Source organism: Mirounga angustirostris, unplaced genomic scaffold, assembly GCF_029215605.1.
Source record: "Mirounga angustirostris isolate CCGP_5_RB_7025 unplaced genomic scaffold, mMirAng1.0.hap1 SCAF_4, whole genome shotgun sequence".
NCBI classification, from domain to species: Eukaryota; Metazoa; Chordata; class Mammalia; order Carnivora; family Phocidae; genus Mirounga; species Mirounga angustirostris.
In genome coordinates this window covers 150256617-150273401 of record NW_026991712.1, presented here as the reverse complement: position 1 = coordinate 150273401, position 16785 = coordinate 150256617, and the positions used below count along the sequence as shown (strand labels likewise).

The following is a 16785-nucleotide window of genomic DNA, read 5'->3' as shown; positions in this document are numbered from 1 at the left end:
GCACTTGACTTTTCTAGCATAAAGTTTCAAGGAAATTATTCCATAATCAATGTACAGAATAGCTGTAGCCAAAAAGGAAAAAATTCCTTCCTTGACTTCATCTACCTGGATACATACCACACCTCTGGACATCACAGGCTAAAACTGCTGGCATTTAAAAAATTCTATTTTGTACTCTAAGTGCAAATCTAATTTGTTTTCCACTGTCACTCATAGGACTTTCCTAGCACTACTCTTTTCCAAAGTTCCTTCTTCCCTCAATTCCTTCTTCCCTTTCCATCAAGTGCTCATGTTCAGTATTATTTCTCCCCCTGTTCCCCCTCCACCCCCATGCATAAGCTGTAAAACAGATGTAAAGCTTGGTGTAAGTCCAAAAATTTTATGATCAAAATACATACTTAGCAAATTGTTTGGCTAAATCTTTCATGTATGATGAAAGATTATTACCACAATTCATTAGCAAATTATAGACTTTGAAATGTAGGCAGACAAATATTTGGCCCTGTATCAATCAATTTGGACCAGCTGGGTAGAAATTCACACAATCCCAGGAAACCCGGGAAGTGAGGTGCTCTTTCATTTTTCATTCACTTGAAACATTAAAGAAAAATTATCATTCTATAAAAATGTCCACTTCTCAAGATTTTAGCAGAGCCATTTTAGATTGAGTTTTATTTTCAGTCAATTACTACTTTAGTGACCAATAAACTGATCATTTTTCTTATAATCAAATGTGGAAGAATAGTGCCTGTGTATATATAGGCACGATAGTATTTGATACCCCAGTTTAAAAGCTTAATATTTAAAAATGGTTCTGTTGCCCTAAAAATGGGAAGGATATACTTCTACATACACTAAATCAGTTTGTAAACAAATTTTGCAGTTATTCACAATAAATATCATTAACATTCCTTCTCTGAGCCTCTCTAGCCTAGTAAGGTGACCCTGTACAAAGATTCTGATTGATCCTATGTCTGTCTGTTTTGGTTAAGCTACAAGGCCATATATGGGGACAGCTGCACTTTGGGAGCAACTTAAAACAAATTTCATCTTAGTGGCATCTAATCCAGTGCTTGGTACAAGACGCATGGAAAAGTCAGTGTCAAAATTAAACAATGCCGGCTTTGCAACGAACAGATGCTTTTGCCTTGCAGCTGTAAAAACCTTAGAACAATCCAGTACTCTACTGTCTGGTCACGCAATGACCACAAAGCAAGGAATACATTTTGTCATTTATAAAAAATGTTTGTTACAAGCTTTTAAAGTCTTTTTTCTTTTAAAAATCGTTTTTTTTTTTTTTTTAAAAAGAATGTATTGAGGGTAATAATAAGGTAATATAGCTCTAAACTGAGTTATAGAATCTTTTTAAAGTTTTATTTTCCATACTAAATATGTTTGAAAAAGAACTCCTTGACTAGATGGTATTAAGTCATACACAAGACACATTAGACAAAAGAAAAATGATCATAAACAGATGTTTAAGGGGTTACGGACAAATAATCTTTGGTATATAAGGATAAACATATAAATAATTTTCAACATGCAGGCCTTAATATACCTTGACTCAATCTAGGTTATGTTTATGAGCACCTTATATTCACTTACCCATCCTTTGATTTACTTCTTTCTCGCTCTCTTTTTTTTTTTTTCTGGGATTGGTTTGGGAGAAGAATGAGGTCATTATTCTTATTTTATGGCTGGAGGATATTTAAATGTTAAAATATTTCTCAGCTTAAGTAACATGGTACCTACCAAGTCTATAAAAAAAAAACTGTAGCCTTTTCCAACCCTTCCCCTACAGGAGAGAAACTTGTCTCTAGCATTCAGGAATCTAGGGGTTAATATTTTAATACTGAAATAAACTCTTCTTCATGAGGAGAAAGGCTCCAACTACTGTGCCTATGAAACCAAAGAATTAGCGCCACCTAAGTTAGTGACTGCATGGTCATGGTCAAACCATATCTGCTAATGGAAGTTTTAGATTTAAAGATAGCTTTTTATGGTACCTACAAGAAAGAGAATCTAGTAGTCTTACTTTCATTTTTAGTCCACTGCAAAAAATTTTTCAGTAAGTTTTCCTAATCATTCATATTTTTTCTAGAAATCCTTTTTTCCCAAAGGATATCAATTCATTAACACCTCATTGCTTATAAATTTCATTATATGTTTTGTTGGTTGAAGGTCTGGGGATTCCCCCTATATTCTTCCCCACCTCAAAACTTGTATTTCAATGAATGAAGTCCTAAAGTAATGACATTAATAGGAAATGAATCAAATTTTATTTTAAATATTAAAGAAGGCATGCTACTATTAAGTCTTTGAAAAATAAAACCCAAATGTTTTTGTAGTTGTTTTTACATTTCTACATTTTATTTCCTAAGAATGTGATTAACATATATTGATATGTAAAACATTATTAGTACTTTATGCTTTTTAAAGTATAAATTCTAGACATTCATTTAAAGAGATAGGCCAAACCTAGAAACAGTCTTCTCTATGAATTGTTTACAATTATCTTTAAGTTATATATTATTGGCATGATTTTGTTGTATTCTTTGCTAGTAACTATAATAAAAATGCACTTGAATTAGTGTCAGTATGACATCAAACAAAGGTAGACCATGCAACAACAATGTACCACAAGTATTAAACTTAAAAGTATAAAAACATACAAAATTGACATGTCCTAGATGTAATCCCTTGTATCTTATCTAACCCACATAGCTTAGAATTCATTATTTTACAGTGTCAGTATTCCAAATTACAATTGTACATAAACAGCTTTAAAGATAATTATAAATCTGCACAATCTGGGCTAGCTAATTTTCTTGTTGTGTCATAATAACTTTGGTTAATAATCAGAATTATCCTAAGAAGAACTATGTGAGAATATTTTGTTTGGAAGTGTATTCCAATTTCAGGTTATTAATTATACAATTCCATTCACATTTAATGGACTTTAATATACTACATATTTTTATGGGACCGTGTAGAAATTTGCAAAAATGGTTGGCTCAAATAAATGGCTCTCCATTAAGTGAATTTTATCCCTTTGGGTTCACTCAATAACAGCAATATATTTTTAAAGTATATATTTTACTCAAAAAATACATAAGTAAGTCACAAACCAAAAGCTAACAGATGTGTGACTTCTAATTAGTTATAATAATCTCTGCTTCAATGCCATTAGAATGAGCCTTTCTTTTCTTTTGAAAACTAAAAAAGCTTTCCTTTGAATTTTAAACTGTCAGGGTGCTTCAAAGTCAATGTACAAAATCTGCTTTGATTAAAATTTTAGACATCTACAGTGATAACTTTATGAAAGGAAAATATTAAATTATAATTATCCTAAACAGACACAGTCTTGTGAAACTAACCCTACATTCATGTTAAAACACAAAGAGTTGAATATAATGAATTTGATTCATCCTCGGACACAAAGCTTCACCACAGTAAACTCAGTCAACTGTTGCTCTTGCGCCTATATTCATGGTGCTTAAATAGCGCACTTTAAAACAAAAAAAACTCCAATTGGCTTTTCATATATCCACCCTCCCCAAAAATAACGCACTTGAAAAACTCAAATGATATGAAAGGCTTCAAGGCCTCTTTTCTCCCTTTCATAGCCCTTTTTTTTATTTCTGTTTGCAGTAATCTGCCTTTCTCTTTCTCTTTCTCATTGCTACAGAGCAAGCGAGGAGGCTCAGAGCTTTGAAAAGGGGGCTCAGTGTGTAATGGGTCCACTAGAATTAATTTACTTGCACCAAATCCATTGAGCACAGAGGGGTTTTTTTCCCCCTCTCTCTCTCTGTCTCCCTCTCTCTTCTCCAATCATTTGGAGTCGAACGCAGCCCCCAGCCTTTGTAATTCTAGTAAAGCACTTAAAGTGCACAGTAGGTGTTCATGAGGACCATCTGGTCAAAAGCAAAACAAGCTGCTGATTTTGCCTTTGAATAGAATGAAGCAAGTGTGAATTAGTCTCTTCAATTAGCACTATTACAACCTGTCAAGTGCATATTGTAAAACAGGATTATTACAGTATTGGTCACCAGTGCAATTATTTACTCTCTGCCTTTTCTTGCATATAAAAATGTCTTATGTTTATTAGTTTCTGATAACTGAACATAATTTCTCTTAACCCAGACATTTCAAAACTACCAACACACAAATCACAGATTATGAAACATGGTCAGCTAAGCAGATGTTAGGATACACATATCTTAAGTAACAAAGGACCAAAGCATTGCCCTTAATTCTTAACAAAATTTCATTGTTTCTATCCTCTTGAAAAGTAGGTGAAGAAATACTTACATGGGCTTAAAAAAAATTTCCCAGAGAGATTATTCTAAAATACTTTTGGGGAGAGAAAAAGACTTGTCAGTTCCAAATGGCTGCATTGTAAATATTACTTAAACTTATTTCCTAAGGGGATGATTTACTAGGAATAACAGGTAACCTCAATATTTATAAAATGATCATTAGCAATTTGTTCACTTAAAGTGGTATGACTTCAACAGATTATAAATTTCAACTTGAAACTAATAATATACACGCATATTTAAAAGAAACTCATAATGTCCTTTTCTCAAAGCTGAATAAAGGCTTGAATTCATTGCCCGACTGCTTAAGAAATTATATCGCTTTCATTCTTGCTAAGATGTCATTGGTGATTTCAAATTTTAAAAAATCAAACTATGATACATGCTAATTAAAATGGGTTCATTCTAATTGAGTTTATATATGCCGTTTATCTTGAAGTAAATTTATAAACCACTTAAACTTTTAATTAAATAAGCACACAATTTAATTTACCCTCTTGCACATGCACATTCTCAGCTAGTCTACTCTTCAGTTCTGTGCCAGCACCCCCGCCCTCTCTAAACTGGAAAACAAACAAACAAAAAAACAAAACAAAACAAACAAAAAACAACTATACCTAAAACATTTACAGAAAGGGCATGTTAGTTAAGCAGTTATGGTCAACCCAATACCAGAAAATTGCTTATTAGTACAATCTCTAAAAAACTACATATTTAATACTGTTAATGATCTCTAGCATCAAAGAAGAGTTTGAAATATACGTTAATCAAGCAAGTTCAGAAAGTAGCAAATAGAAAAATAGGCACAAAACCCAACCCAAGTTTCAAATTTGCAGAATCAGAACTAGCCTCATGATTTCACAATTATTTAGCCAAGATTATTTTTAAAGACTGGTATGATTTATATATTTAGTTCACTTCTTGTTGCTAATTCAAACTACTGGCTTCTCACTTGACAATCACTAATATTAGTAGTGAAATGTTTTACTATTTTATGCAAGCTATATCTTTATAGGTCATCAATTTTCACCTTTCATTCCCCTTAAGAGCTAAATCAACATTAATAAGAACAGTGAGAATTCTAGGGTAAAGTAAAACTTGGAAGAGAATTTAAATAATTCCAATAGCTATTTATCATGCTTCTCGCTATAACAGATAGATAAGTAATACTCCATGATTCCATGCCAAAAATAATTAGTTTTCTTATTATTGTTTTTCTGGGTCATGTGTGTATTCCTTAAGTTTGTATGACATCGGCAAAGAAAAGTGGGTATTCTGCCTAATAGAAGCTTTTGCAATAGTAATATAGACAACAAAGAATTGGTTTCCAAGAAAAGTTGGCTTGATTTCAGGGATTTCATATCCTTTTCCACACCTGGGTTTAGGATTTGCACTAGGCAAATCAATCTTTTTTCCCTTAATTTAACCAATCCCAAGTGCATTTGTAATCACAGATTTTAATAGTATTAGACAGTATTACGAGAATCTGTATAATTGTTTAAAAATCTGAATTCTCAGTGTAGAAAATTCATTAAAATAAGGTAAGCTTGTTTAAATTTTCAAAGAAATTCACTGTTTTAAAGTGTGGTAAGTAGCTACTTCAGGACCCAAAAAGGTGGAAAGATGACTGTCACAAAGTAATTGTCATATTATCTGATAATTTCATAAACAATTTGTTGAAATGGAAAAAGAGAAAGGATTTTTATTCTAGGACTACTTGCAACTTTCCACACTGACCTTTTTATACTATCATTGCCTTTTCCTTAAGTAGAAGGATAATGTAAGTGGAATGATTTGTAAAGAGTTTAAAAAAACCCTCAATATCTAACTAGCTTAAATTAAAATCTAGAGCACCCAAAGGACATAAGTCATGCATTGTGAGGCAAGAGACCACAGAGCCAGAATGAACAAACACTTGCACAACTACGGTTTATCACCACTAACTTGCATGAACATATGGTCACTGAAGAGTTTATTTGAAATTCAAACTGCATCTAAGTTCTATTTTCTAATTCAGTATTTTAAAAAATGTATTTTGTCTAAATAAAGTTAAAATCACAGTGCCTTTTCAACACTATTTCATTTAATACAAATTTGTCTCTGGGGGAAAAATATTACAAAAGCTTTTTTTTTATATACGCAAGGCTTTCAAAATTTAAAAACAGCAAAAAATGGGCTGTTTTTTCACCTATAACAAAAATAATATACTCCTACCCTGGAAAAAAATCAGGTGTTTTTTTCTTCCTTTCTCTCATATATTGGTCAGAATTCATTCTTGGAACTATTAAACAACACTGAAAAGAGATTTCTGAAACTGATGACAGAAATTAATTTATAATTTAAGATATATGGCATCATTAAGCTTCCATATTAATAGCAAAAATTCTAACATTTATCAAACCATACTGCAAAATCATATTGACATTGTATTTTTATTGTGTTGCAAACTGACTTTCAATCACACAACAAAAAAGGACATACTTAAGTGTCACTGTGGGTTGCATGGCTGTAGCATAAGAGCAACTACTCCTCCCGAACCAGCCCCAAGCCCCCAAATATTCCATAAGTTGAAGAAGAAAAGTCTTTGAACTAGGCCTACAGAGTGTGATCCTAGGCCCAGAGACTATAATCCTATATTCTTTTTTACTAAATTGTACAGAATAAAGGAGTTTCCATGTACCTGTCTACTCACAAAAAGCACTGATTGCGTTTATTTTGTCCTGGCACCTAGAATTTCAAAATATTATTTTAAATAAACTTAAAAGGGGGGGGAGAAAAAAGAAAAAGAAGAAACCAAACTCTTGTGAAGAAATACACAAGAATATCTGTCTTTGCAAAAATATTTCTGGGACATTTTTCATTTAGAAAATGGTATGAAAAAGGTTTACTGTTTTCAAGTCCTTGAAGCTTAAAATATATTGGATAATCTAAATAGCAGGCCATGGAGAACAGTTTCAGCCAACTGTGGCACACAGTGGCACATTTACAGAATTTTAAATATTTCTTTTAATAATTGATGTAGTCATTTTGAATCATTCTGCATAGGATATCAGGTGTGAGCAGATTGCATTAACGCTGCTTAAACATTTCAACTTGTCAGTATGGCCAACTCGATTTCGGAAATATTTGCAGTATTTTCCCATCGAAACAGTAATAAAGGCAAAATAAATATATGCCACTACTTTATAATCACCGAACATTAATGAATATTTTATGTCTTTTTAAATCTCCCTGTTTAATTTAAAAGGGTGAAATTAAGTCTCCTCCCTGCAATATGCCAATTATCTGTAAATCAAACAATAACTTGGCCATTATGCTCCTTTTTGTTAATATAAGAGAAGCTAATTTGAAAACACTGAATGACATTTTTAGACTATCAGTTTAATAGTCCTTTCTGCCCTCTTGTGGGAGAAAGTTGAAACACACTTAAACTAGAGAAATGTTAAAAAAAATGTAAAAAAAAAAGGTAAAAAATTCTGGCTATAAAAATTTCAATCAGAAAAAAAATACAGCAGTATATATTTATCCATCAAGCATTGTACTAGTCTTCAATTTAAAAAAGTAAATCAACAACAAAATGAAATTTACTTTGTATTATTTTTGCTTTTCTTGATTAAAATGGAGTTGTTTTGAAACTAAATTTCCTTATTTAATTACATCCAATATGTAATTTAAATTTTACTACCATGAAGTTACCAGAAGAAATCTGCTATAGAGCCATAGTTAAATATTATTTCTAAAGTAAAAGCAACAATGATTCTCCAAGGAATTGAAAATTTAGAGACTAGAACACCCATTATAGAGGTTAAAATGAAATGCCAATTAATACACTTAAAATTCTGGAAAAAAAATCAAATAATTCAAACTTATGATTCAAAGTAGGGGCCAAGAAAAATTTTAAAGATTTTAGTTACTAGTCAACAAACTATTTAAGTAATAAACAGAGAAAATAAACTTTAAACAATGAGCTACTTATGGCAAATTCAGAAGTTGAAATTCATTGACAAAACATCCAAAAGGAAACCATTAATAGTCTAACCACTACTAAAACAATTCATATACATCTGAAAAATGATTAGGTGAAAACAACTCATTCTTTCAATATGACATTAATAATTATCTTAAACAATGTAGACCAAGAAAAATTTTATGAAATAATCCAAGATTGAGCATAATTATCTTTATAAAAATATCAGTAGACAAACAATTGTTGTCTTCACAATTAACAAACCTAACTGTCATAATCGTCATTTCAGTGTTTCTAAACACAATCCTGTCAAAGCCTTATACATTTTACCCAGATGGAGATAAATTACTGGCTTTTAAGTGGGTGGGGCCACAGGCAAAAAGGTACCTTTTCTCTCTTGGGGGCGGTTCTTTTTTGAAACAGTGGCCCTGGTTGGCCACATTGAAGAAAATATTGACACTATATCTCAGATATTCTAAGCTAAAGACTGACAGTCTCCAACAGCATCTCACGAATATTGCCTAATGTTGGGATTGAGCTACTAAAGAAAAGCCTCCTCAAACTCCTTTTGGAAAAAGGCAGGGTACACATTATAAATAATACATTTGAGAGCAACCTTTCAAATAAAATATAGGCATATTCAAAAATGCATGCTGTCAACAATTTCCAAATTAATATTTTTAACTATTACTATAAAACCGTAAAATACATTATATAACAATGAATTATTTTTAAGCAAGGTTTTAAGTTGACTATTTTAAGAGTTATCAAGAGCTCTCATTTATAACATCTATCTTTCTGGGTCAAGTCATTAAATAGATCTACAGTAATCATTGATGCTCCAGTTAATTAAAATTAAGAACCCAATAATGAAACATAAAGAGAGTTTCCAACTAGAACAGATAAGCCCTCTTTAACAGGGTCAACATTAGCTATAATGAGCTACCTTTATTCCTTAGCTGTGAGACATAACTTACCTCTTGAATGGTACTGCTTCCTGAGAAGTTCAGGTTGTACTCCCGCTGGACTTCTCGGTGGGTGATGATCAGCATGAAGTTTTGATTTAATGACTCCTGCAGGGCACTGAAAGGGTTGAAAGAAAAACAAGGAACTCTGAGATGAACATGTTCTAGCTTGCTTTACAGCTAGCTGCAAAAACCCCAGGAGTACCACAACCTCCACACAGGCATGTCCGGGCCCAATGTTATCATCTTTTCAGCTCCTAAAGGCAAGAGAGCATGCTGAGAGCAACCAAGGGGAGCTAACCTGTTAACTCCTTCTCTACCAAGGTGTTTTTAAACTTCAATTCTAAACACTTTGCATACATAAGAATTTTCTAGAAGTCATATACTATTGTCTGCATATGTACTTCCTCTAAGAGAACCAAATTTTTTCAATTATATAAAACTCCAAATATGCTACTAAGATGTATATTCAAAGACTCTGGTTCAAATCCAAGTGAAATAGGTGTTTTAGAAGAACAGAAATATAAAATATTGTTTATACTCATGAATGCTGTATAAGAATAGAAATATGGTTTCAGTCAAAATTCAGAAAATACTGAAATCTCCAGAACTTTACCTGCTATATCAAAATTCCTTCAAAATATCTGTGCTTTCACTTAGGACTCACGAATACACAGAATTTAGAAATTGGAGAATTCAGAGCAACATTAACCAAAATGTTAGAAATGTGTCCGAACCATGAAGAGTAAATGAAATTAACCACATAAATTAAGAAACATTAGTCATGGTTCTATTTGTTTATAACAATATTAAAAAGCACTATCAACACTGAAAATAAAAATCTGCCACTGTTAATGTATGAATAATCTATACTGGCAGCCTTGGGTATAATTGTGCCATGCTTGCAGAATTGGGAAAACAATTTGGGTGTGCTACACAGTTCTGGCCTCCATTACTCCTCCTTTGCTATTCTGTAACTATGCAATAAACATACATGCAACGTAAGATTAGGATTAGGTAGTTAATCTGTCTCTCCCATTGTCTCCCATAGAGTTCCCAGGTTAATTACAGACTAAAAATACCTAGGAAACACCAATATACAGCATGAAATATTATTGATCAAAATCAAAGGAAATAATACCCAACTAAAATAGAGTTTCTTTAGGCAGGAAGCTTTGTCACTGTATCCTTAGCAGTTAAGCATAATGCCTGTCACACTGCAGGTAAATATTTATTGAACAATGAACAAATTGTGAATTTCCAGAAGGCAAGAGTCTTATCCATCTTTGTATCTCAGAAAGCAATGTTACTTTCTGGAAAACTACTATGGGGTTAAGATTTTGATGTTGAGTCATGTATTTATCAACATTAAGTCAATGTCTTGCATTATTCCATGTGCTAAGGAAACCAACCCAAATATATAGGTCTGTCCATAAAAAACTTCACAATCCAAGAAGGGTAGACAGATATATAAACAGCCAGAGTAAAATGTAATAGGTACAACTGAGAAAGGGGAAATGGTTAGGGAAAGCTTCAGAGGGGAAGAAAAATATACGTTGAAATATGAAGTTAGGTAAGTAGGAGCTTTGTGTTTATCATTTGGAAGGCATGAAATTTTTGCTTCGTTTGGGGAAGAAAGAAGGGTGGCACTTTTTAGACAAGGAAATAATAAATGGAAGAACACAGCATGTTCATTCACTCAGTTAACATGTATTTATTGAGCACCTACGTATATTTATGACATTGTTCTAGGTGCTAGGGATACAGTAGTGAACAAGAAAAACATGATCCCTGCTTTCATGAAACTTATATTCCAGTAAAGGAGACAGACAATAACCAAATAAATGAGTAAGTAATTTGAGAGAATACTAAGTGCTGTGAAGTAAATAAAACAGGATTACAATTAAAAAGGTAACAGAGGGGCAGGGTGAAGGGAGTTATTTTCAACAGAATAGTTAGGAAAGGCATCTCTGAGGAAGTGCCATTTAAGTTGAGGCTGCTATGATAAGAAAGAGATAGCAGTAGTCTGATCATGTAGGTCCTTGCAGACCATAGTAAAGAACTTGATATTTATAGTAATTGCAACGGAAAGCCACAGGGAAATAGGTTTTACACAGGGAAATAGTTAAGAACTGACTTACATTTACATGTATACAATATTATTCCGGCTGCTTAGGCTACAGTGAAGAAAGAGTAAAGGCAGGGAGAGCTAGGAGACTTAGGAGGCTAGTCCTGGCAAGAAGTGGTGGTGACTTGGACTAGGGTAGTAGAGGCAAAGAGGGTGAAGTGTTGTCAGGTTCAGGTATCTTTTAGAGGTAGAAGCCAGACAAATTACTAATGGAATGAGAGAAAAACATAACCCCAAGTTTCTGGCCTAAGCAAATGGAAGGATGGAATTGGATTTAACAAGGAAAACTGGGGTAGGAACAGGTTGGGTGGGGAAACTGAGAGTGAAGTTTTGGATATATTAAGTTTAAGATGCCCATTAGATATCCAAAAAGAGGTATCATGTACATCTGTACAGAGGTAAAGGTCAACAAAGACAGCTCAAGAGCAGGAGAGTTCATAGCACACTGACCATATTTAGATTTTGTGGGCAAAAGAAATAAACCTAGAGAAATAGGTTGCTTAGAGAAAAGGAGAGAGGCCAGGATGGAGCCCTGGGCATTCCAATCATTTGAAATCAAGCAGAGGAAGAGGAGTCAGAGCAAAGGAGATTGATAAATGGGGAGTGAGATAAGAGAAAGACCAAGAAAGTCTAGTATAAGTAACTGTTTCAATTAGGAGAGCATAAGTAATTATGCCAAGTGATGCTGAGACATTAAGTACAGTAAGGTCAGAAAAAATCACAGTGTTCAGGAAATTGTGAAAAGTTCATTATGACCACAATGAAGGGTGTGTGGGAGGAGTATAATGAGGCCCAAACAGTAGGTTGGGTCAATGTTCAATATCTGTATATTAAATGAATTTGGGGTCAAAAGTGGCAAGTAATGGAAAGTCTACTTGGAATTTCAGGGCCTTTCACAACTATTCTACAAAATTTGGCTTTTGCTCTAAAGCTTGGCTAACTTCTCATGTCAAAAACATCACACTACACTCAATTCAATCTCTGTTCATGTTGTTCTCATCCCCTTTCGCAGCTACCCCACCAACACTGCACAGCTTTCAGGCTACCTCAGGGCCTACCATTTGTATTTATTATAGACTCCCTCTTCTCTGAATTCTTTTATCATATAATTCATTTAATACCTAATTATAGCATATTAGCATTTAATACTTCATATAGCAATTCTGTATAGTTTGCTTTGTTTCATGTGTGGATGTCCTTAATTCAAGACTATAAGCCTTTTGAGGATAAATATCTTATTACTCATCAGTATTTCCCTTGGCAACCAGCATATTCAAAAGTGATTCAATCGAATCCTATACACAATTAAGGAATAGTTTTGCATATTCTGAACTGCATATAACCGCATATTTTTTGAGCTGCATATTCTGAACTGCATATAACTGCATATTTTTTGCCATTTTATTCACAAAATTGTGGTTCAGAAAGGTTAAGTAATTGCCCAAGGTCATGCAGTACAGAAAGATGAACCAAGTTTCTAAACTATATTTCATTCTATGTTCTTTACACATCAGTATCCTATCTCCCAAATGGCTAGGGTGCTTTGGGAATACAAAGATGAATAAGACTCCTGCCTGCTAGGAGTTCACAAGTCATTCATTCTTCCTATAATTATTTGATTCCTATTATTTGTAACAGTCAAGACAGACTATTCACAGAATTTAAAAGAGATGTGAAGATTGTGAAGAAAGGAGACAGTACTCTGGAGTAATGTGAAGAATGGATAGTAATTTGACAAGCAGATATGGAAGATGATTTCAGGCATAGACTAGTTTGAGCAGAGACAGAGACTGGAAAACATAGAGAAAGATGTAGAAAGCAATGAGGAAGAAGTATAAGGAAATGTGAAGAAGGGTTTGTGAAAAAGAAAACTTTAAAAAATTAAAGACCACCATTATGGGGGCTTCACATGCAAGGCTAAGAAGCTCAGAATTCTGTTAAGTCTTATTATATAGATCCTCCTTTATCTTTACATATGGATCTACACATATGTTTAATACTTTCAGTGCTTGCTTTTATGTAATTCCTTAGATATGTTTCTTGATATTGACTGGCAGACTTGTACAATAACTTTGCAAAAAGGTTTGCCAGGACCAGCATTAACTGCCAGACTACTTTAGACGAACATCACCTTTGGGGCACCTGGGTGGCTCACATGCCAGTTAAGTGTCTAACTCTTGATTTCAGCTCAGGTCATGAACTCAGGGTCTTGAGACTGAGCCCTGTGTCAGGCTCCACACTGGGCACAGAGGCTGCTTAAGATTCTGTCTCTCCCTCTCTTTCTGCCCCTCTCTCTAAAGAAAAAAAATCACGTTAGTCCAGTTCTACAATTTCTCAATAGTCCTGGCAGAGGGTAAGTTGGCAAGAGAAAATATTTATAGCTTTAAACTGCTCAAAGGTCACAGAGCCAGATTTGAGTCCCTGCTCCACTACTCGCTAGTTGTTTGATTTTGAAAAGTCAGTCATACATTCAACATATTTGCTGAATGTCTACCACATAAGGCCCCATTTTAGGTACTTAATTATTCTGTAAATTCTCAATTTCCTCTTCAGAAAAAGGATAATAATTCTTCATAGAACTATGAATATTAAATTTTAGAAAGCCAAGTAGGAATTTTTATTGCATATAAGTTTTAAGGTGGCCTATCATATAAATTACTGAAAACAGAACACTTTTGAAGGGTACCCATACTTTAAAATCTTACAATAAGAATGAAACATTTTTTTGATGCATTGAACATAATTGTATATTATGCCTAATGTTATCCAGACTCACAACGTTCTTTTTTACACAGGTCTTGCTTGGGGTTGCTATACCACATTCATGTTCCTTGTAAGAATGGTTCATCTGGAGGAGTAAGCTGAGGGTATTATCTGTGACCTCAGACTCCAGCCTGACTCATTTACTTAGCCATTAACAATGATGGCTAACCTTTAATGAGTGCTACTATGTATCAGGCATTAAGAACTTCATGTCAACTTTATGAAGTTATGATTATCATTTTCCATTTTACAGATGAGAAAACTGATGTTACACTACTTGCCTAATGACACACAGAAAATAAGTAACGGTGACCCAGGTCTAACTCAGGATTTGTCCTCCAGGTACTGGGGAAGGGAACCCAATAAAATCATAGTTCTGTCTTCATTGAGTTTATTGAGAGACTGGGAGACAAGCAAACTTACAACTCATCTTTGGTACTGTTTGCTAAGAACTCTAATACCCCTTCTCCCAGGGTGCTATGTAAATAAAAAGGAAGAATAGCTAAATTTAACCACAGAGGCTTTCCACAGAAGCTGGCATGTAAACGGAGTAGTTTTGTTTCTTGGTTTTCTGAGGGGTTTTTCTTTTGGGGGGGGGATTGAAATGAAATAGGGGTGAAAGCTGTAAAGAATTTACTGTGGTGATTGGCATAATCTGCAAAGACTTGCTAAAATATTATCTAGGCAACTGATTCTAGCTGCAACCTAGCAGAATGAATTGAGTCCTCACCTTTTAGCGCACCTAGGAGCAATTTTCTAAGTGTCTTCTAAAGGTTGATTAGGATAGTTAGCCTCAGGTAATCCACCTTCAAGCAGTCTCTCTTTTAAAATGCAAAGTCATTCATGCTACTTCAACTTTTGACCTTTAGAGTAGCTCTGAGGATGACTGCCAACCAAAGTGGGTAGGTGAGAAATACCATGAAATGATTTTTTTTTTTTTAATGGCATGTTTTCTCTTCAATTAGAGGGAGAAGGAAAGGTGTAGGCAAATGTACAACCTTTTTAAAAACAGTTTGAATTTTAACCCATAGCAAGAAATGGTTTCAATAGAATATCTATTCTCTCCTCACTGTAAGGTTTTTAATTTTTTATTCTTCATCATGATTTTCCTTTCAGTTAGAACATTTGCATTTACCAACAAGAAGATGATTTTGGGGGTGCCTGGGTGGCTCAGTCGGTTAAGCATCTCCCTTCGGCTCAGGTCATGATCTCAGGGTCCTGGGATGGAGCCCCGAATCGGGCTCCCTGCTCAGCGGTGAGTGTGCTTCTCTCTCTCCCTTTGCCCCTCCCCCTGCTCTTACATGCTCCCTCTCTCTCTCTAAAATAAATAAATAAAATCTTAAAAAAACAATGACTTTGTTATTATAAACAGACAAGGGCTGTTAATACTTACCATTACTCTACCTTCAAACTCAGAGTGAAATTAACGTTCAAATTGTAATAAGAATCACATACGTTGTTCCAAGCTTAAAGCTAGTGGCTATGTGCAAAAAATATAATACACTACATGATATTACAATGAACATTAACATTTTTAAGCAATTAGTAGATAAAGTGTTAGATATTTTCATATATACCATCTCATAACTCCCCTAGCCAGTTTCTTCATTTTAAAATTGGTGGGGAATGGGGGGGGGGGGTAGGAGCCTGGATGGCTCAGTCAGTTGAGCCTTTGACTCTTGATTTCAGCTCAGGTCATGGTCTCGGGGTCACAGGATCAAGCCCCGCACTGGGCTCCACGCTCTGCATAGAGTCTGCTTGGGATTCTCTCTCTCTCCCTCTCCCTCTGTTCCTCCTCCCACTCTCCCCCTCTAAATAAGTAAATTAAATAAATAAATAAATAATAAAATATTTACAATTGGGGGAGGAGAGGATACAAAAGAGGGAATTATAGTAAGGAAGGAAGGAAAAGAAGCCCAGCCACTCCCTTAAAATTCTCAGTATTATAACTAAGCATTAATATTGAAGTCACCAACACAATTCTAGAAATAGTTCTGGTAGAACATCCCTTCTCTGCTTTCTTTTTTGTCCAGAAGTCTTACACTTCTAGTGCCCTTTCATTAACAGAATGTCCTCCTCTGCCTGGGGAGATCTTATTCCAATTTAACTATTAATATTTATCAGAAATCAAGAGGTCATCTATAAAATATCTGTCTTCTAATAGGTACCAGTTTCATTTTAATTCACTGGATTAGTTTAACACATTTTATATTCCCCCCTAGCTTTTTTTAATAAGGGAAAAATAATGTATAGCAAATTTTAACACATAGGCCCCAATAAATAAATCTGAAGCTACATATATTTTTATACATGTGGACATAAAAAGCCATAAATTATTAGCCTCTATGGATCAAGTATTGATAAAAGCAACATTATGAAATAAATGTTAACAGTCTACTGTCTTGACTGAGTTTATTTCACATTGAGAGAGCACTTTAGTAATTCACTTATGCAGAAAGCACATGGCTATTTAATATGTATGATGCAGTGATTTTTCAAGGTTAACTTAAGGCTGCATTATGGTAGTGAAACAATCATTTGATCATCATGTATCTATATACCTGTTGTTAATTCCTGATTAAGACAAATGGCTTTCTTCCTGCCAAATAGCAGCAGGCCCATTTCACAGGGCAGCACAGTAGT

The 16785-nt window shown here is 34.1% G+C and overlaps 1 protein-coding gene across 2 annotated transcripts in view; it reads right to left on the bottom strand.

The window, feature by feature from the left end:
* Positions 1 to 16785, bottom strand: part of FAF1 (Fas associated factor 1) — a 500825-nt gene that overhangs the window by 231165 nt on the left and 252875 nt on the right. For both annotated transcript variants that reach the window (XM_064589173.1, XM_064589174.1), the window contains exon 7: positions 9264 to 9369. In XM_064589173.1, coding sequence (XP_064445243.1) covers positions 9264 to 9369 — 106 coding nt within the window. The remainder of the gene's footprint in view (positions 1 to 9263; positions 9370 to 16785) is intronic.